General features: G+C 46.0%; 1 protein-coding gene across 1 annotated transcript; it reads right to left on the bottom strand.

The window, feature by feature from the left end:
- Positions 1-578: 578 nt before the first annotated feature.
- On the bottom strand, positions 579-23,248 carry STX5 (syntaxin 5). The gene is made up of 11 exons (XM_006875026.1): positions 23,113-23,248; positions 22,243-22,489; positions 20,728-20,798; positions 20,529-20,584; positions 20,342-20,412; positions 17,300-17,416; positions 17,160-17,216; positions 16,933-17,014; positions 16,110-16,216; positions 15,797-15,918; positions 579-1,340 (listed from the first exon to the last, which is right to left on the bottom strand). The coding sequence occupies exons 2-11, from the start codon at positions 22,468-22,470 to the stop codon at positions 1,181-1,183; spliced, it is 1,071 nt and encodes a 356-aa protein (XP_006875088.1). The 5' UTR covers positions 22,471-22,489; positions 23,113-23,248; the 3' UTR covers positions 579-1,180.
- Between the last annotated feature and the right edge of the window lie 13 nt (positions 23,249-23,261).

The following is a 23,261-nucleotide window of genomic DNA, read 5'->3' on the forward strand; positions in this document are numbered from 1 at the left end:
GGTCCCAAAAGTACTAGGAGAGGCCAAGGGTAGGGTGATGAGAATTGCTACAGCTTGGGGATGTGAAAGAGGATCTCCTGTGATCTCAGAATGGTGTGGTTATGGACACTGGTCAGGAAGGGCCAAGGAGTCCATAAGCCTCCCTGTTGCGTGGAGATCCCCACAGATTTCTCCTCTGTTCTGTGACTTGAATTTTGTGAGGGGCTTGGAAGAGACCAAAAACCTAGCTGGAGCAGGAAACACAGTCTTCATTTCACCAGCTGCTAATGGCAGAAGGCAGAGCTCCTGCCTCATCCAGTAATGCAAATAACTGGGCTCAATGGGTTGGAGGATACAAATGTAACCAGTTCACATACTGCTTAATGGTCTTGGAGTTGCCACCAAACACCCACTCTGGGCTCCTGCTCCTCCTTTTGAAGACGTTTCCATGCTAATGAGGTGCCACAGCACTTGGTTCTCTTTTGCCTGGAAGCAGTTGTGTGTGCAGTGCCCCAAGGCTGCCGGGGTCAGCCAACAGCACAGCCTGCTCCTGCGTAGGCCCTTCCACGCGCCCACCCAGAAAAGACGACATGGCTCGAGAGGCTGACAGTCTTGCTGTAATTGGGAGAAAATGGGCTGCAGTGTATTTGGCAGATTGAGAGTCACCGGCAGCCAGTGCTGGGAGGTGTGTAGGTAGCAGAGGGGCTTAGGGCCCTCCGCCTCCCATGGTGAAGAGAGGAAAGAGAGAGCAGTCAAGTTCTAACCCAGATGGGAAAGTTGGTCCCTGGGGCAGTCTCTTTTCCTCACCTCACTCTCAGGAAGGTGGGGAAGGGCATCATGTCCCCTTGCTGCCAGAGTTTCCTTTGGGAGAGGCTAGGGAGGATTTCTAAAAACTCCTAGTGGAGAGGCCTCTCCTACTGGCCCCTGGCTGGCCTCTGCTCCCTTCTTCCAGTCATTTCACAGCAGAGTCCAAATCCAGAACCATGTGTGTTTCATGGGCCGAGGGTGGTGAGGAAGGGCAGGGTGGCCAAAGGCAATAAGTGGGGAGTGGGGGGAGCAGGGGCATTGGCCATTCTTAGCAGTTCCAGGGAAACAGGGCGCTTCTCAGCACCCTGCAAAGGCTCAGTGGTCGGTGGCCTGGGTTGCCTGCCTTCCCAGGAGGGCTCCAAGCCCCCATGAAGTGCTTCAGCATGGAGAGGGTTCAGGCAAGGAAGACCACGAAGATGATGAAGAAGACAATGAGGATGAGGAAGATTTTGACCATGAGCCACCGGTTGGAGGTGACGGATTGGAAATATTTGAGGATCTCTGAATGGGCGGCCTCAACATCCAGCTGGGCTCCTAGCACATTCTCGTCGATCCTGGGACAGGCCGGGAGGGAAGGAAACACAGGAAATACGGCTGTTAAATGGGTAGACACCAAGTTGATCATTGGGTACCAGGGGCGTGAGGGAGCGGCGGGTGTGTGTGTGTGTGTGTGTCGGGGAGTCGTATTCAGGAAGGGTAGGATTGTATTGCTGGTTATTGTAACTGTTGTCAATAAGTTATAATACACCTGTTAAAATACTGAATTGGCAAAGTTGTATGATAGATACATTTACACCAACCACGAAAGGGTGGTTGGTGAGGCTGCTTATATACAACCAAGCACCCTATGGGAGGGATTTGGAGGTTTAGGGTTCTGGCTTCATGGGGCATGCCAGTAACTGGCCTAAAAACGTGTTTAGTGCTGTTTGTTGCACAGTGCCTGGGGTGGTCTTAAACACCTGCAAATGGCCACTCAAGGCACAACCGTGGGTCTTACTCACCTGGAGCAACAGAAGGAGAGTCTGGATAGGAGGTAGATCTGGACTGCGTGGCAAACTGCCCCATGAGCAACTGCCTGCCTACTCTGCCACGAGACCAGAAAAGCTAAATGGGGCCCAGCTACATGAATGGGTATTTTGATCAAATATAATGGAAAATTCCATGCAACAATCAGGATGAAAGGGGGGGAGGATATGAAGAACAGAATTTCAAATTCTCATTGACTCCAGACTTTCTGGACCTATGAAAGGTGATGAACCCCTGAAACTACTGCTCTGAAGTACCCTTTAAAGCTTAAACCAAAAATACCCCCTGAAATCTTCTTAAAACGGAACCATAGTTGAGCCTCATTGGTGAGAAGGCCTGCCTTGAGCGTTATACTCGTTCAAGAACTAGGAGAGCAAAGTGCCAACAGTAACCTGAAAAACTAGATGATAGAGACTTTAGGGGCAAAAAGTTTATGAGGAAGAAATCACTGCATGACTAGAAGAATGTCATCAGTGACACTCCATGACACCTGCAGAAACTGACTTGAGCATATAGTCTCAACAACAAAAACGCTTTTAAGGTGTATTTTTAAGGGCATGGAAAGACGGTCACAACATGGAGGGGATAAGGGTTTCTATACAAGGTTGTTAAGTGCCGTCGGGTTGGTTCCCACTCATAGTGACTCTATACAGGGTTTTCAAAGAGGGTCTGCTGAGTTTGAACTGCTGACCTTTACAGTTCAAACCAACCTTGCGGTCTAGTGCTTATCCTACAGAGCCACACCTGGACTCCTATAACCCAGTATATTTATTTTGTACATATAAGGGGACTTCAAAAAGTTCAAGGAAAAATGGAATTGTACATTGAATAGAAATGGAATTTTTCCATGACCTTCTTGAAGTCCCCTGGTATAGTGGATGCAGAAAGGCTCCTAGAGGCTCTATAACTGAGTCTTGGCTCTAGTGTGAGAACGGGTTCTGCTACTTCATTAGCTTATGACCTGAAGTCAGACATTTAACTTTAAACCTCTAGTTTCTTTCAGCTGTAAGATGATAATAACACAATACCCCAGCTCTCCAGTTGTTAAAGTCTTAAAGGTCAATAGTTCAAATCCACCAGCTGCTCCTTTGGAAACCCTATACAGGGTTGTCATGAGTTGGAATGGACCCGATGGCACTTAACAACAACAATCCGTAGGACAGGAGTCTTGATGGTGCAACAGTTAAGCACTCAGCTAGCTACTAACCATAATGCTGGCGGTCTGAACTCAGCCAGCTCCCTGGGAGAAGCACCTGGCAGTCTCCTCCTGTCAGGATCGCTGCTGTTAAAGTACCATCGAGCTGCTTCTGACTCACAGCACCCCTGCACGTAGCAGTTCTTATGTATGGAGACATTCTCAAAGGATGAGCAATCTCTTGAGAGGTTACTGAGGAAAATAAGGAACTTCCCCCACAAAAGGCAGACCAAAGGGAAATAACAACCAAATGCAATGTGTGGATCCTGGTAGGTCTGTAAATTGAATTTTAAAAAGCTAAGAAAATTTTTTTAGAACAATTATTAAAGAGATTTGGCTATCAAGTGAGTACTAAATAGTGTTGCGGAAACATTCATTTTTTAGGTATGTGTAAGGGTTGAATTATGCACCCTCAAAATAGATGTTCGAGTCCTAACCTCTGGTACTTATTGATATGACTGTGTTTGGAAACAAAGTCTTTGAAGATGCTGTTAAAATAAAGTCATTTTGCAGAAGTTGTTGTTACGTGCCATCAAGTCTGTATAAGGTTTCTGAGGAGTGGCTTGTGGGTTTGAACCACCAAACCTGCAGTTAGCAATTGCGTGCTGATCCTCCAGCACCATAGCTGGCTGTCCCTATAAAAAGAAGAGACGAGACAGACACAGAGGGAAGACGGCCATGAAACACGGAGTAGAGTGAGGCACTCACAAGCCAAGGAACATGAACAATTGCCAGGAACCACAGAAGCTAGGAAGAGGCGACCAAGGATCTTTGCAGTGAGCACCGCCCTGCTGACACCCTGATTTCAGACTTCTGGCTGCTGCTAAATTTCTATAGTTTTATGTCACTCCATTTGTGGTAGCTTCTTACAGCATATCTAGGAAACTGAGATTGGTATAAGAATGGTATTGTGGCTGTTCAGGGCAATGTATTCTTAGCGGATGCATGCTGAAAAAGGGATAAAAAAGTCACGATGTTTGCATTTTCAAATGATTCAGGTAATGAGACCGGGAACAGTGGTAACAGAGGCTGAGTTTAGGTGAAGGGAACATAGGTGTTCATCATGCTGGTCTTTCAACTGTTCTGAAGTTTGAAATTTTACATTTAAAAATTAGGGGGGAAAAGAGAATTGGCTAAGACTACATCAACAGTTTTCGCAACTTAGAAGAAAATAAGAATCACCTGTTGAAGATCTCAAAGATTCCAGTTCTCGAGAATCCACACAGTGAAGGGTTCACTGGTTGAAGCCGTACTTTCCAAAGCGGATACACAAACCCAGACCCCGGAAGCAAAGCTAAGAAAGTCCACGTCTAGTTTTAAATGTTCATCCTTTCAAAGTGTCCGATGCTTTCAAATATTTCTTCTACCCACAATTTTTATGCTTCCACCTGCTATAAAATTGCTTCTGAAACTGCTGGCACTGATCCAGTTAATCCGAGCCCTGAACCCAATTGTTGTTGTTGTTGTTGTTGTCAAGTGCCGTTGAGTTGGTTCCGACCCATAGCAACCCTGTATAGGGTTTCTGAGGAGCAGCTGCTGAGCTTGAACTACCGACCTTGCAATTCAAATGGCTCTGCAGTCTGGTGCATCAACCCACAGCGCCACAACAGGACTCCGGACCCAATTAGCACCTTACAATCCTCCCTTCCCACTTGCTTCCTCACATGGACTGGGCATTGACCACTCGTCCTTCCACCCCAGCTTCTGAGAGGCCATCACGCCCTTCTCTTCCTGCAGCTGCCTCCTCACTCTCCTTGGACAGGTCCTGCCCTACTCTGCATGAACACTGGTATGCAATGGGAATCTGTCCTGTCCTGTTTCTTACTTTCTCCACTGACCCTGAGTGCTCTCCTCTGTGCCCATGGTGTCCCCAGAAGGCCACTGACTCTCAAGTCCTCTCTCCAGGTCAGCCTTCTCCTCTGGGCATCGGACCCTTTATCTAAAGGCAGCCTGGCACTCAGCATGGCCAGAACCAACCACAACTCTAATCCACTTCCTCTTGGGTCCAAACTTCCTCTGGTGGCACAAGTGCCCTGTGACCTGACCCCGCCCCAATCCAGCTCTAGCCCTCACCAGGCCCCCAGCCACTGAAGAGCTCAGCATTTTGACTCCACCCACTCCATCTTACTTCTGTACTGGTTTTCCCACCTGGGTGGCCCACTCCCTCCCCTCCTTGTCTCACAGCCCCTGCCTAGGAGAGGTGCCTACTTTGAGTTCCCTCATCCCTCTCTTCCTGCCCTGAGCACACTGAACAGGGAAGATATAAATAACTTCCAAGTGGGAAGGTACCAGTCATGAGGATATAAATGGTGGTGTGGCGCTGCAGGATAAGCACTGGGCTGCTGATCGAAAGGTTGGTGGTTCAAAACCACCAGCTGCTCCTCAGAAAAGCTATCCAGGGTCGCTATGACTGGGAACAACTCGATCACTCTTAACAACGACACTACTCGGCTGAGCTCCACAGCAGAACTGCCTTCACCCTGCTGTCCCCAACAATTACTGAACCAGGGGACAAGGAAGCATTGACAAGAAAAGGGACTGTGCAGCCCTCAGGGATGAACAGGGTGCAATCTAATACAAAGAGGGCTTCAAAACGCTCGTGGGAAAATGGAATGACAAGATAGGCATTCTCCCACGAACTCTCTGAAGTTCCCTTGTGTATGCCACAGCCAGCATCTGTGCGTGAGCAGCCACAACGTGCCACCTCCCCCATTACCAACAAAGAGCTGACTGGCCTCCGGGTGAAGCCACACACACACACACCCCCTTTCTCCGGACACTGTCTCTCCGGGAATGCTCCCCTCTGACCTAGTCCCATTCTTGTTTCTCCGCTGGAACATGCTCACCAGCATGCAAACTTACTTATGTTTTCTCTCGTCCCTTAAAACAAACTAACAACAACTCTTGGCTCCCACTGAATAAACCTGAAAGAAATAATCAGCACTGGAAAGAATCAGTACCCTAACTGACGATAACATAATGCAAGAAACATGAAAATCTTCAGTCCACAGTGATCTCAAAAACAAGGAAGAATTAAAAACCACCACCAATCTCCTTTAGCACCACTGGCAGCAGCTGTTGTATCAGCTGTTGACTGAACACAGTGAAAATAATGAGGGCGCTCAGTCACCTTGTGAAGGGGTGGGCAGCTCATGCCGGTGTAAAGAGCTCTCTCTACAGAAAACACATCCAGTGAGACTGTGGATGTGACGAAACACCTAAGTGATGGCTCAGAGGAGTGGCGGGGATGAGCAGGTGGAGGCCAGGGCATTCCTAGGGCAGAGAAACGTGCTCGCATGACGCTGTCACAGTGCGCACATGATGTTAAACATTTGTTGAAACCGTCATGGCTGTACAGCACAAGCCATGGACGCCAACGTGAGCTATGGACTTTGGTTAACAACACTGCACTTTACTGGACTTTGCTTTACTGTGCGTCACTGTGTCGTGTTATGTTTTGTTTCCTTACAAACTGAAGGTTTGTGGGGAACCTGCATCGAGCAAGTTTATGGGTGCCATTGTCCGACAGCGCATGCTCATTTCAGAAGGCTGTGTGTCACGTTCTTTCTGGTCATTCTCACGATATTGCATACTTCTCCATAACGCTACTGCACACACTTAATAAACTATAGTACAGACATCACTTTTCTACGAAGGGCCAGAGTTGACACAGGCTCAAAGTATCCCTCCAGGGCAGAGCAGAGATAATCCCTAGGATGCTGTAGACTGTACATCTGTATGGCTGTAGACAGCCACAGCTGCTTCCTGTGACAGTCTGTGGCTTTGAATCTCAGATCTTATTGTTATCATTCCAATGCTTAACCCACCACAGCACCAAGCCCCCTTAAGAGACTCTGTGTAAATATTCTTTTTATAATGCGTAAATTCACCATGAGTCATTGCCAACTGGACAGCACCTAGTAACACAAAGTTGTTGTTTTTAAATGCCACTGAGTTGGTGCTGACTCATCATGATCCTGTATAAGGTTTCTGAGTAGCTACTGATGGGTTTGAACTGCCGACTTTGTGGTTTGCACCAGTGCTTATCCTACAGCACCACTCCAACCAGTAGGACAATCATGAAGGATGGAGGAACGGGCTGAAGGGTTTTTCATTTTAGATGAAGTGGTCCAATTTGAACTTTAAGTAGACTGCACAAGTTTATGACATATATTGTAATCTCTGTTGTTGTTAAGTGCCATCAAGTTGGTTCAAACTCATCACGACCTTGTATAGGGTTTCTGAGAAGCAGTTGGTGAGCTTGAACCACTGACCTTGCAGTTCAAACTGACTTTGCAGTCCAGCACATTAATCCACAGTGCTACAAGAGCACCATTAAAAAAAGCAATGACCTATAGCTAAAATACCAACAGATAAACAAGATTCAAAATTATTTTTTTAGTCTTTAAATAAAAAAAGCAGGGGAGGAACAGAAACAAACAAAAACAAAAACAGAAGGATCAAACAGAAAGAAGCAAATGTTACAATGGTATTCCTAAACCCAACATCTTTAAAGTGCTAAAGAGCAAAGCTGTCACTCTGAAGACAAGCCATGGTAATTGCGATTGCCTCATATACATGTGAAAGGTGGACTGTAGAAAAACTGACGCTTTTGAGTTATGGCATTGGTGAAAAATATTAAAAGCACCATGGGCTGCCAGAAGAACAAACAAAATCTGTGTTGGAAGAAGTACAGCCAGAATGCTCCTTAGTAGCCAGGATGGCCAAACTTCGTCTCCTATACTTTGGACATATTATCAGGAGGGACTAGTCACTGGAAGACATCATGCTTGGTAATGTGGAGAGTCAGCAAGAAAGAGCAAGACCCCAACAAGATGGATTGGCAGTGGCAGCAGCAATGGGCTCAAATGTGGCATCAACTATGAGGTTGGCACAGGACCAGGCAGTGTTCCATTCTGTTGTGCAGAGGGTTGCTGTGAGTCGGGACCAATTCGGCGGCACCTAACCACACACCCAACCTTATCAACTATTACATGAAATGTTGGTGAACACACTCCACTGCACTGCTCAGCTCCCATCTTGCTTGGCCTATCAGCAAAACATGCAACAATCTTTTCAGGACACATTTTCTTCCCTTGGCTCTTATGGCAGCATAGTCACTAGTTTCCTCCCTCCCTTCGTCATCAGCTGTGCGCCTTCTCAGCTTCCACCCACCTAGCACTGAGACTTCAATCCGAAAGCTGCCTTGGGACTCAATGGTTGCTCTGCTGCTTCATATTCAATCCCTTCCCCAGTGCTACGATTACACTGTGTCCCTACAAAATGAGTGTTGGAATCCCAACTTCTCTACCTGTGGGGGTAATCAATGTACACCGTAATACAGTAGCTTTCCAGTGTGCCAACCATCTATTGAAGTCACCCAGTGTAGGTTATAACCTAAATCTAACTGCTTCTGAGTTATAAAAGGAGCAACACAGACATAGAGACAAACCAGACAACAGAGGAAGACAGGATAGACACCATGTGAGGACAGTCTACAAGTCAAGGAACCAAAGACAACTTGGGGGGCTACCAACAAAGATGGACTCTACCACCAAGCCCCAATTTGGACTTTTTAACCTCCATTACTATGAGAAAATACATTTCTATTTCTTAAAGCCACTCGCTATGGTCTTTATAACAGATCTGGTAACTAAGATACCAAGTCTCAAAGTCTAACTCCACCCACATTTATACCTCCAGCTCAGACCTGTCTTCTCTTGTTAGTTGGCAATGAGTCAGTTCTAAGTCAGCCTATGTACAACAAAATGAACACTGCCCAGCCCTGTGCCTTTCTCACAACTGTTGCTAGGACTGAGCCCACTGTGGCAGTCACTGTGCCCATCCATCTTTTGGGAGATATTTTGTTGTTGTTGTTGACCACCTACTGTACTGAGCATGACGTCCCCCAGGGACTGGTCCCTCCTGATAGGTTGTACCATCCTTCCTTTGAAAGAACATTCTGCATGAACTTCTTTTGGCAGCCTATGCCCGTGGTTTGGTCAGTATATTATGCCTACATCATAACTCAAATGCATCAATTCTTCAATCCAACTTACTGTCTGACTTTCACCTACATTATGAGACAAATGAAAATACCATGAAATGAATCAGGAACACCTTAGTCCTTAGAGTGACTTCTTTGCTTTTTAACACTTCAAAGAGGTCTTTTGCAACAGATATATGCCCAATACACTGTCATTTTGTTTGCTTATCTTGTTGTTGAGACTAAACACAGCAAACCATGTGAGTACCAATTACCAAGTGCCAAGGACCAAGTATATCAACTACAGTTTAGGGGCACTGGTTACATTCTCTGAATAGTGTAAGCATTCTCACCCTCGTCTGTCGGAGCTACAGCTACCTCATTAACATAACCTTACTGACCCCTTAGGTCCCTACCTCATCTTCTGAGTTGCTGTTGTCAATTGGATCCCATAGGAACACTTCTTAAAAGAGTACAATGCTCATGGCTGACCATTTTATAAGTTAAGATCAACGATTACCCAGTTTTAAGAAGATTTCAAGGTATATTTTTGGCTTAAGGTTTGAAAACTACCTCAGGACAGTTTCAGGGTTTCATCCACCCTTCAGGACTTCACTAAGTTAAAGGCCATGAGAATCTGAAATTCTGTCCCATGTCATGTCTCCCATTTTGATCAGAATTCTTCTATGGCATCTGTGATCAAAATGTTCATTAATGGTAACCAGGTAGCATTCAGTTCTGGTCTCATTTCATACCCTCTTCTTACTCCTGATTCTCCTTCTCCCTCTCTCCCTCTGTTGCTCTGGGTGAACTGAGCTCAATTGTTCTGCCTTGAATGGTCACTTGCAAGCTTTTAAGACTCCAGGCACTATGCACTGACTAGAAGAACAGAAACACTAAACATGTCAGGCCAATTAACTAAGATGCCCCATGAAATCATGACCCCAAAATCTCCAAACTAAGGAATCAAATCTCAACAATGCTTGGTTTGCACACCTGCAGCCACAGCATCCTTAAAAGAATTTCACTGTAATTGTATATATTTTTAAGTGGTAAAATGGATTTGTTTTATATAGCTTTCCTGGACATGATCTTATAACTCCCACCAAACAACTGGGTGGGATTGTGCAAATAAGGTGCTTGTGGCTCATCAAGGGATTAAACAGCCTGCTGATAACACAAGTCAGTACATGGCACCCTTGTTGGTGGGACCATGCAAATAAGGTATATGGAACCATGAAGCGACTGGTTTTGCCATCCACTAAGCTTAGGAGTTCTGGTAGCGTAGTGGTTACGAATCGGGCTGCAAACTGCAAGGTCAGCTTTTCGAAACTACCAGCTGCTCCGCAGGAGAAAGACGAGGCTTTCTGCTCCCTTAAAGATGTACAGCCTCGAAACCCTGTACAGGGTCACTATAAGTCGGAACCGACTCCTCGGCTCAGAACCACCACCAGCTAGCTAAAAAGCAAAGTCCTTTGAACTGCAAGGTTGGTGGTTCAAGCTCACCAGCTGCTCCTTGGAAACCCTAGACAGGGTCACCACGGGTCAGAATCGACTTGATGGCACTTAACAACAAGAAGAAGCTGAAAAGATAGTCAACCTCAGAGCAGAAAGGAGAACTACCTACCACCAAGAAAAGTAGAGTTAGCAGGGGAACACATCCTTTGGACCCAGGATTCTGCACTAAGAATTTCCTAGACCCAGGAAGAAAGAGAGAAAGTACTGTACCACTGGAGATGGTGAGAAGCAGGGCAGAGAACTCGCAGCAGCAGAGGCAGCAGTAGACAGCATGGTGGACTTCCCTGCCCATGAAGCAAGTTAGCAGAGCAGCTCTGGGCTGGAGGCTTGCTGGCAGAGTGGAGTGTCTCCTGGCACCTATCAGCAGAGCTAGGTTCACTGACCCACAGAGCTAGAAAGCTGAGCACCTTCAGGGAGAAGTTTATTGTTGGAGTAGGGTGCCCTCAAGTTGGTCCGACTCAAGACTCTATACAGAGTTTCCGGGGAGTGGCTCGTGGGTTTGAACTGCTTATCCTGCAGTGCCAACCAAGACTCCAGGCACTTATTAATGGAGCTAAAGAACAGTTATGGTGTTAAGGGTCAGATTAAGCCCTACCTTTAATCAATGCAATTCTCCCATCTCTGTTAACTGTTTTTCCCCCTCCCCCTCCCACCCCTAGTAATCACTGATAATCTTTGCTTTCTATACATTTGGCTTTTCTTTCTATGTGAGGTCACACAATTATTTGTCTGTTTTGTGATTGGTTTACTTTGCTCAGCACAATGTCTCCAAGTTCCACTCATGCTATATAACATGTATCATAACTTCATTTACTCTATTGGCTGAGTAATAGTTCATCATATGTTTGTACCATATGTGGCATATCCATTTATCTGGTTGGCAGGCATTTAGATTGTTACCTATCTTTTGGCTATAGTGAACCTTGGTGCAATCTGAGTTTCTGCTTTCACATCTTTTGGGATATGCCTAGCAGTGAATTGTTGGGTTATGTTAGCTCTGTTTTTAGTTATTAATGGAACTGCCACAGATTCCTACAATGTCTGGACCATTCTGTATTCCCACCATCAATAGATCAGGCTTCCAATTTCTCCACATCCTCACCAATGTTTTGTTTTGTTCCAATGTCAGACATCCTTGTGGGACTGCAACGGTATCTCATTGTGGGTTTGATTTGCATCTAACAGATAATGAAACTGAGCATCTTCTCCTATGTTTGGCAGCTATTTAAATGTCCTCTTTGGTGAAATGACTGTCCCAGTTCTTTGCCCCTATTACAAATGGGTTATTACTGTCACTGAAGTTTTATATCCATAGATCTGTTATTAAACTCTTGTTGCTATATGGTTTCTGAAAACATTCTCCCAGTTGATAGGTTGCCTTTTCATTTTTTTGGTAGTCTTTCAATGAAGAAAACTTCTTAAATATTTATGAGCTCCCATTCATTTGTCTTTTACTATCTGTGCTTTTATTAGATAAATCCATTGTTGAAAGCAGGCATGACTTGTTTGTGTAAGAACTGTATGATTTCAGCTTGCACATGTTAAGTCCTTCCTTAATCCATTTTGAATTTGTTTTTGTGTATAGAGTGCGGCATGGATCCGGTTTCACTGTTCTGCATGTGGAAATCCAATGTTCACAGCACCATTTATTGAAGAAACTCTTCCTGCGCCATTGAATGGACTTACCACTCTTCTAAAAATCAGTTGATCAGGCATGTTTGGGATCATCCCTGGACTCTCAATTCTAATGCACTGATCTATGTGTCTATTAATAGTTATACTACCACCAGGCTGTTTTGATTACAGCTGGTGTTAAGTGCGGTGAAGTCAGTTCCAAACCATAGTGACCCTGTATAGGGTTTCTGAGGAGCAGTTGGTGGATTTGAACCACTGACTTTATGGATCAATTCGACCTTGCAGTCTATTGCTTTAGTGCCACACCAGGACTGTAGCTGTATAAAAACCAAAACCAAAACCCATGGTCCTTGTGTCAACTGAGACTCACATCAACCCTACATAGGCTTCCAAGACTTAATTTTTTTATGGTATCACACAGTTTCATCTTTCTTCTATAGAGTGGCTTACGGGTTTAAACCACAACCTTGAAGTTAGCAGCCCAACCCCTAAACCAGGGCTCCTTTGTAGTTATCTATATAATACATAGAGATTCAATACAACCCAAGTCGTATTTATAAAAATAGGAAAACCAATCCTTAACTTTACATGGAATGAAAAGAGATCCATAAGAGTTAAAATAACGAAAGAGATTAAAAACCTAAACGTAAAATCTAGAACTACAAAGATCATCGCTGAAAACATAGGGGCAAACTAAGGGGCTCTGATACATGACATAAATATACTACCAAACATAACTGAGAGCACACACACAGGGACCTGCTAAACTCAGACACGTAGGTACACCAAAAGATGTCACCAAAACGGTGGGAGGAAATGTAGGGAATGAATTTTTTAACATGGGACTTCTCTTTAAAATAGAACACTTCACCACCTCAACAAGAAAATAGTCAAATTAAAAAACAGGCAGAGGACATGAACAGACAATACACCAAAGAGGACATGAGGAAATGTACACAATCGTTAGCCATTGTAGAGAGGCCAAGAAAAAAACAATGAAGTATCACCTTACCCCAGGGTTAACAGCAAAGTTAAAAAACAAAAAACAAACAAAAACAGAAAACAACAAATGGTGGCGAGGATATGGAGTCTGAGACCCTCCTGTACTGCTAGTTGGATTGTAAATGGTGCAACCACTGTGAAAACCAGTACGGTACTTTCTCAAAAGTGGAAACTAGAGATACCACCAGACCTGGCAATTCCTCTACTTGATGTACTCCATCAAGAACTAGGAGCTGTGACACACAAGTAGATATATGCACATCCATGGTCACTGCAAGCACTATTCACAATAGAAAAAGAAGACAGCTTAAATGCCCATCACTAGAAGAATGGTTGACCAAACTTTGACACCTACACACAGTGGAATACCTTGCACCATTGAAGAGTAACAGCGAATATGAGAAACACAGATGCACCTGGAGGACAGTGTTGCTGCTGTGTGCTGTCAGGTCAGTCTGACGCATAGTGACCCTGTACAGGGTGTCCAAGGCTGTACATCTCTCTATGCCTAATCAAACAGTCAATCACAAAGGGATAAATATTTTGATGAGACCACTATTGTAAAAAGTCACGAAAAGGTTTTTCATGGTGAAAGAAATATTCTCTGATGGTTACCAAGGCTAGAAGGGAAGTGACAATTACTGACTCACTGGCTAGCGGGTAGACGTGTGTTAACTTGGGTGATGGGGAAGACAATATACAAGAAGAGGAAGGCTGGCGGAAGGATAAAGGCAGCGGCAACACAGGGAGGAGGTAAGAGCTAAAGGAACTAGAGGTAAATACTGTGAATTGATGGCAAGGATTGTAATCATTGAAATGAAACAAAGTACATGATTTGTTAAATGTTAAAACTGATGATCTGCTCTGTAAACCTTCACTCAATTCACAATAAAAAGTTAAAAAAAAAATGCATCGATTCTTCTACTGTCTTCGTTGCTCACTGTTCAATTTTCACATGTTAATGAGGAGACCGAAAATTACTGATGAGATCATTGGCTACAGCCTTCAGTATGGATTGCACCTCAATGTAAAGAAAACAAAAATCCTTACAATTGATCCAATAAATAATATCTTAATTAACGGAGAATAGATGAGAGTTGTCCAAGACTTCATTTTACTTAGATTCATAGTCAGCACTCATAGAAGCAACAGTCAAGAAATCAAACAACATATTCTCTTAGGCAAATCTGCTGCAAAAGACAACTCTAAAGTGTTCTAGAGCAAAGATACCAGTTTGAGGACTAAAGGAGTGTGTGACCCAAGCCATGGTATTTTCAATCACCTCATGTGCATGTGAAAGCCGGACAATGAGTAAGGAAGAACTGATGCATTTGAATTCTGTTGTTGGCAAAGAATGCTGAAGCTACTACCGACTGCCAGAAGACCAACAAATCTGTCTTGGAAGCAGCACAGTCAGGAAAGGATGAAGAGACTCTGTCTCAGGCACTTTGGACATGCAACCATTAGGGACCAGTCCCTAATGGACATCATGCTTGTTAAAGGAGAGGGTCAGCAAAAAAGCAGAAGACTCTCAGTCAGATGGATTGTCACAATGGCTGAAACAAACACAGAAATGACTGTGAGGATGGCATAGGACTGGGCAGTGCTTCATTTCAATGACACCGACCCACTGACACACAATAACATCATCATACTGGACCATGTACTTACTGTGCTTAGTTTTAACCTATTCCCTTACTGGAGTCCTGGTGGTACTGTAGAGTAAGCACTGGACGGCTAACTGAAAACTTGGCAGTTCAAACCCAGGAGCTGCTCAGTGGGAGAAAGATGAGGCTTTCTGCTCCCGAGAAGATTTACATTCTTGGAAATCCAATGCAGCGTTGTGAGTCTAACTCAACTGGATGGCTGTGGGTTTAGTTGTTTGGACTATTCCACGACTAAAATCTAAGTATCACAAAGGCAGGTATCTTCATGTCTTCTTCCATCCACTGTTGTCTCCTCATAAGTGAACCCAAAGAAGCTAAGTATCGTGGAAGAGGACCAGATAAAACATCTCTTGCAGTAGCAGGGGCCTCTTTTTGAGTTTGAGTGAGGCCTTCTCACTGATGGTTCCAAAGTCTTGTATGCATTGGCACCTGCGTACCTCCTTCCTGTCTCATCTTCTACCTCTCTGTTCCTGCTCACATCTTTTTAGCCATACTGTCTTCTTGATTCTTCTATAGAGTGAGATTATCCCACCTTAGGGTCTTTGCTGCAGCTGTCCCTACATTGAGAGTATTTCTTCTCTTGCCTTCACATGGTTGGATCCCTCTTGTCTTCAGATACTACTTAAATATCTTCTTCACTGTGGTCTTCCCTGACACCCAGTCTAATGCACCTATTTAGTCACTTTCTTAATATGCCATTTCACTGTAATTCTCACACAAGAAATGAATTGTCAAGTCTTTGTAGTGACTGTCACCTCCCACCCTACCCGATTCCAAGCATACAAGAGAGTGCTCGAAGTGGAAATTCTACTGTTCTACTCACTGCTGCATCCCCAGTACCTACCACAATGCCTGACAAGCAACAGGTGCACGCTATAACGTACGTAAGCAGCAAGAGCAGCTGGCCGTGGGGCCCTTCCGGAAGCCAAGCCACAAGCAAGAGGAAGGAGTGAGAGTAGGAGTGGGAGTGGAGTGGCTCACCTCTGAATAGTCTCCTCCTGCTCCTTAACCATGTGCGCCAGCTGCTGGAAGATGGAGCCCAGCTCAACAATCGTAGACTCAATGTTCTGCATGGTGTCTGCTCGACTCTGGATGTAAGAGTCCTTCAGGAGAGGGAGAGAGCACAAGAGCACCGTGAGCTTCTCCGGGGAGGGCCTGGGTCTTCAGGACCCACCCAGCTGCCCATTCTGCCCACGGCACACTTCACTCGCTTGTGGCCCATGGAGGCGGAAAGAGGAGCTGCCACCCTCCTCTTAGGGCAGATGAATGGCTCTTCCCAGTTGAGCCTGGGTACCTGCTCGTCAATGAGCTGTAGCTGCTGGGTAGTCCGAGAGTCCATCATGTTGATGGCCACGTCCCCAGAGGCACAGGACTCCGCCCCCAAAACCACAGCACCACCTCCTGAGGAAGAAAGAAGACAGGGTACATCTTAATGGTTAAAAACAGGTTCAAAGCCCAGACTCTCTGGTTTTGAGTCCCAGCTCTGCCACTGACTAGCCTTCTGACCCCGAACAAGTCATTTAACCTTTGCGAGCCTCAGTTTTCTCACCTGTAAAATGGGGATAATAGTTGCTTCCTCAAAGGGTGGTTGTAAAAATCGAATGAGGTGAATAAAGCAAGTGCGTAAAAATTTAATGTTGTTGTTGTTAAGTGCCATCGAGTCGGTTTATAGACATCACCATTTTCCTAAGGAGCTCTGATAGTGTAGTGGTTAAGAGTTGGGCTGTTAACTGGAAAGTCAGCAGTTCAAATCTACCAACCACTCCACAAGAGAAAGTTACGGCTTTCTGTTCTCGTAAAGATTTAGAATTTCGGAAACCCTATACAAGGCCACTATGGGTTGGAACTGACTCAAAAGCACACAATCACCACTACCACCATTTTTCTGGAACAACACTGAATTCCCTCCCAGACGTGACAACATGGGAGACCAAGCGTGGCTCACAAAGCCCAGCAATCTTGTTTAACTCTGAGAGATCAGGCCTACAGAGATGTCTGAGAGACTGAGCAACTTCCTGACCCCTCCATCCTCTTCCCAACACCTGTCTTTAGAGGATGCCCCAAGCAGAATAACGAAGCTTTACCTCCTAAGGGCTCCCCTACTGCCTGAGACTTACCCAGGTGGTTTCGGGCAAGGGGCAGCGCTGACACAGGTGCTCGGGAGAACTGTTCCCGCCGGCTCTTCTGCTGTTTCAGATTCTAGGGTTGGGGAAGAAATGCCAAAGTCCTCAGGCCTCTGGAAAGCCACCTGTTGAAGTGATCCTATTGCCTGAACCCTTCCATTTGCCTATTTCCCTCTTGGGCCTTACCCCCCAATTCCTACCCCTCCTACGATTCTTCTCACCTCTGTCCTTACTTCTAAAACCGATTTGAAGTCATTGGACATGGAGGCCAGTTTGGACTAGACAAAAAAAAGAGAGTTCGGTGAGAGACAAGAACACCTTCCTCCCATCTGCCTCCCTCACTCCTTTCCCAAGGTCTCACCTGCAAGGAGACCACAATGGTGTTGGAATGGGTCTGCAAATGCCGGCCACTCTGGCTGCCCTTGGCTCTCACAAAATCCTGAAGCTGCGCAATTTGTTTGTTGAGACTGTTGATGTCCTGGTGGAAGAGGCAGTAAAAAAACTGAGTCTCTAGCAGAGAGTGCTCAGCCCTAACCTCTGCCCCAAGAGCAGGGCGGGCAGGAGGGGCAGCAAGGAGGCTACTTGCAAGAGTCAAAAGTGTCTCCATCAGATCAGAGGACCTGGCCCATTGGGATTTCCCAACTAGAATGTTCTGGGGTGTACTCGAGCTCAGTTCCTGCACCAGTAAGCCAGAGAGAGGTGAAGTATGGCCTCACTCAATTGTAAATGTGGACTTGATTAGCTCCTTTATCCCGCTGCCCAGCTCCCTGCTGTGAGGCGACGCTCATGGCCACGGAACTTAGAAGGCCAATCTTAGACCCAGAGTACACTGACCAACAAAGAACCTACACCCTACCCAAGGAAAAGGAAAAGTAGCTACTGTTTGCCATCGTTTCCCAGAGACATCAACAAAGGGCTGTTTATAAACAGACAACCTTTAAAAATTATTACTGCAGAAGAGGAAAGCCTGTAACTTGTGCAGTGAGTCAGTACCACAGCTGGGCTTTCTATGCCGGCTCAGTGGACCTGCCACTCCTAATCAGGTCTAAATGTCACTTACGTCACTTCCTCAGACAGGCCACCCTAAATAGAAAGGAGCCCTCACTCCAGGTCACTCAAGTTTGTTTCCCTCTTCCTTGTCTGTATCTGGAACTGTTTCTCTGTTTACTTGTGTAGTACCTACTGCATCTATTTCACCAAATCACAAAGTTCCTCTAGGGTAAGGAACACGTCTATCTGGCTCACTGCGGAATCCCAGCACCAGGAAGCCAAAAGGCACTCAATAATGTGAGTGGCTGGAAAATAAACAAATGAATCCCTATTAAGTCGGCATTGTTAGTATCCTCCTTTTACCAAGACAGGGTCTGGCGCTCGGAGTAGTTAGTTTAGCCAAAGTCACACCTTAGGGGTAGATGTGGGATTTGAACGTAAGTTGGTTGGTTCTTACATGCCTATGCAACAACAACTCAATAGTTCGGGGAAGCCTCTTTTACCAGCTCAGCATGTCTTAAAACGGATCTGCCTTTGGGACTCTGCCATAATCGGCTTTATGCTGGACGATCGCAGAAACCCCTCCCTGGCCTCTCTGTTCCACCCATGTCCCTCTCTTCCAAAACAGGCTTGCTTTGTGACCCATGACATTCAGGGTATGGTACCCATAACATATTCCTTAGTAAAGCCTACAGTGCTCTTCACAACCAGCTTCCAACCTACTTTTCCAGTCTCACGTCCTATCATCCATTCATTCTTTCAAAAAATATTCAGTGCCTTCTATATACTGTTAATGCTAACTGCTATCAGGTAGGTTCCCACTCATAGCAACGCTATGTACAACTGAATGAAACACTGCCTAACCCTGTGCCATCCTCAGAATCGTTGCTCTTTGTTACCACTGTTTCAGCCAGCGTCAGTTCATCTCCTCGAGGGACTTCTTTCCAGTTGAGCTCTATCAAGCATGATGCTCTTCCCCAGGAACTAGTCCTTCCTGATTACACGTCCAAAGCATGTGGCAGGAAGTCTCGCCATCTAAGAAGCATTCTAGTCGTTCTTCTTCCAAGAGGTATTCGTTCGTTCTTCAGGCAGTCAATCAAAATTCTTTGCTAATACTATAATGCAAATGCATGAACTATTCTTTGGTCTTCTTTATTCACTGTCCAGTTTTCATATGTACATGAAGCGATTATACCATGGCTTGGGCAGAGCACACCTTAGTCCTCAAGGTGGTAATTTTGCATTCTAACACTTTAAAGAGGTCTTATGCAGCAGATTTGCCCAACGCCATATAGCATTTGATTTCTTGAGTGCCGCTTCCCTGAGTGTTGTGGATCTAAGAAAAACTTCAGTGTTTTCTCCATTTATCGTGATGTTGTCTACTGGTCTAGTTGTGAGAATTTTTTTTTTCTTCACACTGAGGTCTGAACCACACTAAAGGCTTCACGTCCTCCTCACTTTCAGTGAGCAAGGTTGTGTCATCTGCATCTCGCAGGTTGTTGATGAGTTTCTTCCCATCCTGATGCCACCTTTTTCTTCATAGAACCCAGTTTCTCAGACTATTTGCTCAACACAGATTAAGTAAGTGTGGCGATGCACACCTTCCCTGACTTTAAATCACACAGAAGCCCCTTGTTCCATCTGCACAACTGCATGAACACAGTAAGTATTCCAGAATTACCTACATGTTAAGCCTCGACTATACACTTAGGATAGGTCTGTAAACCAGCAGGGGGAAATTCTGTTCTTATGGTGCTTACATTTTGATTGTCTTTCCTTGGGGGTAGTTGGAATGAGTTGGCGGGAAAAGAGGCAAACAATAAACACAGTAAGTAAGATAATCATAGAGATGTCAGAAATGGAGAAAGAAAATAGTGCAAGGCAAGGAGGTCAGAGTTTGGGGCGCTGAAGTATTTAACAGCATTATCAGGGCAGGCCGTCCTGAGCAGGTGACAACTGAGCAAAGATTGCAAGGCAAGTCTTATTCCTGAACTTTCCCTTTACAAGTCATGCCTCTGCAGAGACTGTTTCCTCACCTGCAATGTCCTCCATTGCTGCTACACAAGACAAGAAAGCAATTCAGATTTCATCTTTGCTACAAAATCCTTCCCAGCAACCCTAAGGAAGTCTCACTGACCTTTTTGAAATATCTTTTCTTGTACTTTGTGCCACCAATACATTGTTAAGTATGAGGTTAGGGGCTGGAGAGTTCATCTGACAGGAAACCTGAAGACAGGGGTCTTGCCTCACGTCTGTGTCACCAGTACCTAGCTCTTTGTACATGACAGGTAATCCAGAAGCATCTACGGGCTCTATGGATGAGTAAGATGCTTGAGGCTGCCTCCAGTCACTTGCTCTGAGCTCCCATGGCAATGGAAAATGAGGGAAGTGATCCGGATGGCTAGCAGCTCACCTGTTTGATGATATACGTTAGCTCTTCAATTTCCACTCCTTTATCATCAAAGAGGGACTTGCGCTTTGCCACTGCAGAGACAAATGAGCAGCCACAAAGGGTGAGGTCCGAAAATGACTCGGGGAGCAGGGCTCCTCAGTCCTTGTTGGTTCACTGCCCCACCTCTGAGAGCCCCCCCAATACTCACAGATTGTCAGCTTCTCCAGCTTGGCAAACGTGTTGCTGAGGTCTTTCCCGATGCGCCTGCAAATGAACATTAAGGAGGATGCTGTGAGACAGGGCAGGAAAGTGCCTCTTCTCCACATAAGCACAGCTGCCAGCGCTTCAAAGGCAAACCCATTTCTCAGACACCACAGCACCCTAGCACACAACTTCTCTCAACTCACTTGGCCATGAGGGTGAATTCGCTACGCTGCCGGGCTGCACGCAGAGCTGGCTTGTTTGCCTGAATTCCATTCTGAAAAACAACGTCAGGAGATGACACCGTTAGTTCTCTCCTCCCCAGTCCCTCATGGTAAGCACTAAACTCTTTCTAGCAATGAAGTCCTTAATCAGGCGATTCAGAGCCCAGATTAAAGAATAGTAGATCTAGATTCAAAGCTTGACTCCGCCACTTAATAGCTGAGAAACTCTGGGCATTCAAGGAACACTTAGCCATTCTGAGCCTCTATCTCCTCTTCTCCAAAATGAGGACCAATAACTCACCTACCTCCTATTGTTGTTGCTAAAATGACATAGAAACCACGAAGTACTTTGGCTAAATACAGGGTATAAAAGAGGTTTTAGAAAAATTCATGGAAAAATCCCATTATCTTTTAATTGCACTTTTCCACTAACTTTTTTTATCTTCCTCAGAAATACTAAATAAATGGTAGTTCGTGCGCTGGAGTCCTGGTGTGGTGCTGCAGGATAATGCACTGAACCACAAGGTTGGCAGTTCAAACTCCCCAGCTGCTCCTAGAAAACCCTACACAGTGTCACTATGAGTTGGAATCAAATCAATTTGACATCACTTACCAACCAAAATAGTGTTACACTATAAGAGGAGCCCTGTACTGCTAATCGCAACATCGGTGGATCAAACCCACCCTAGACAGGATGGCTATAAGCTGGAACTGACTTGACGGCACTTAAAAACAGCATTGCCATCAAGGAGTCCTGGTGGCACGGCAGGTTAAGTGCTGGGCTGCTAACCACAAGGTTGGTGGTTCAAACCTACCAGCCACTCCACGGAGGGGGGAAATGACACTGTCTGCTCCCATGATGATTTACAGCCTCAGACCCGAAGGAGCAGTTGTCCTCTGTCCTATATGGTCTCTGAGTTGGAACCCACTCGATGCTATTCTAGTCTCAAAAGACTCCAACTACACAGACTTTGGAGATTGTATAAAAGAGTAGTCATTAACTAGCGCTGAACATAAAAAGTCTTTAAAAGTACTGAGACCCAGATCCTGCATGGATTTTGAAATCTGAACTGAAACAAAGGAATCTACCTTAAAAACAACTACACTCCAAAGGGATTTTAACAAAAACCAGTGATCTAAAAACTTTTAAAAATAGAAAAACTGAGGTCCACATAGCAACTTGAGTTAGAATTAGCCAAGAGCTAGAATTCATGTCTCCTTGCTGAAGGCTCTTTTTAGAACCCATTTCTTATCCAAATCAGAGCCAGCGCAGCCACCTTGGCCCTGAAGTAGTCCTCCCAGAACACCAACCCTACTCTTAGGGGGCTTCCTCACAAACACTAAGGTACCCAGCTCCAGTTAGTTAACCCCCTCTTCTCTGCTGCTTAGGGGATCCCAGAGCCCCATTCGAGCCCATTGGGACCCCCATCTTCTTCAGTTAACAGTACTAGAGCCCAGTTCCTCCATCTCTGGCCTTTCCTACCCCCAGGTCCTTACCTGACGGCTCTGCAGGGACTTGCAGGCAGACAAGAATTCCTGTGTCCGGTCCCGACAGGACATGGTTTCGGGAGGGGGAGGGACCAGGGCCGCTGGGGGGGGCAGAGGCGCGATGTCGCTGCTGCTGCTACTACCAGCAGTTGCAGGGGGCAGGACTTGTGTCTTCGAGAGACCCAGGTAGACACCCTGATCCGTGTTCTTAGACCCGTAGCGTTTCCGCGGGATCATTGAGACGCATAACCTCGGACTGTTGTAGATAGGAGAATGTCATTCCCCAAGCAGCCTACCCCCTATCAATCCCCCCCAACCAGTCCCTTTCTGCCCGGGGCCCGTATCCTGGGATCGGTACGCAGAGGAAAGGGTCCCACTGCCTCTCCTGGCTCAAGTAGTTCCCTTCTCACACTCTTCTTCCAACTTGGTTCGGGTCACCGGAGCGCGGGACGAGGGCCCAGAGCAGAGCCAGGTCCCGGGTCTCTGGGGCTCTAGCTCACTGAAGCAGCGACCCCTGGCCCTACCTGAGCCCTCGCGTATCCGCGAGCTCCTTAAACTCCTCAAGGGGGAAACGGTGACGGGCTTCGAGAGGGGTACACAAGTCGCTGGGCAGAGGAGGGAACCTTTAGGTGTTTATTTGAAACAGGAAGTCCCACCCCCGACCAAGTTCCGCCTGTTGGAAGACTGCAATCACTGATTAGCTAATACCGACGTCTTTCTCAGTAGGCCCTTTACTGATTGGACGGAGAGGCCCCGAGCCGAGCCGGCAAGACTTGTCGGCTCGTCCCTGTTCCCCTCCCCCGCTCGTCTCCGCCCCCGGAGAGCCAATCTCCCGGAGTTGTCCCAGAGGCCAGACCCCACTCCTCCAGAGAATCCTACCTCTTCACTGCCGCCTGCCGCCGTTGTTAATGCCACAGTCTCCCGAGCCGTCACCGCCTCCTCTCCCACAGCATACGCCGCCGAATCCCGGCCAAAGATTGGAAGCCGCCACGTCACCCACACGTAACCCCACCCCTGGTGACGACAGC

The sequence above is a fragment of the Chrysochloris asiatica genome, unplaced genomic scaffold, assembly GCF_000296735.1.
Source record: "Chrysochloris asiatica unplaced genomic scaffold, ChrAsi1.0 scaffold00310, whole genome shotgun sequence".
In the NCBI taxonomy this organism is placed as follows: Eukaryota; Metazoa; Chordata; class Mammalia; order Afrosoricida; family Chrysochloridae; genus Chrysochloris; species Chrysochloris asiatica.

Coding starts and splice junctions, on each gene's coding strand:
- STX5 (XM_006875026.1), bottom strand. CDS start 22,470: ATGATCCCGCGGAAACGCTACGGGTCTAAGAACACGGATCAGGGTGTC. Junction 17,417..20,341: donor TAACGTATATCATCAAACAG/GTGAGCTGCTAG, acceptor CTCTTCCACCAG/GACATCAACAGTCTCAACAA. Junction 17,015..17,159: donor TTTTAGAAGTAAGGACAGAG/GTGAGAAGAATC, acceptor CCCCAACCCTAG/AATCTGAAACAGCAGAAGAG.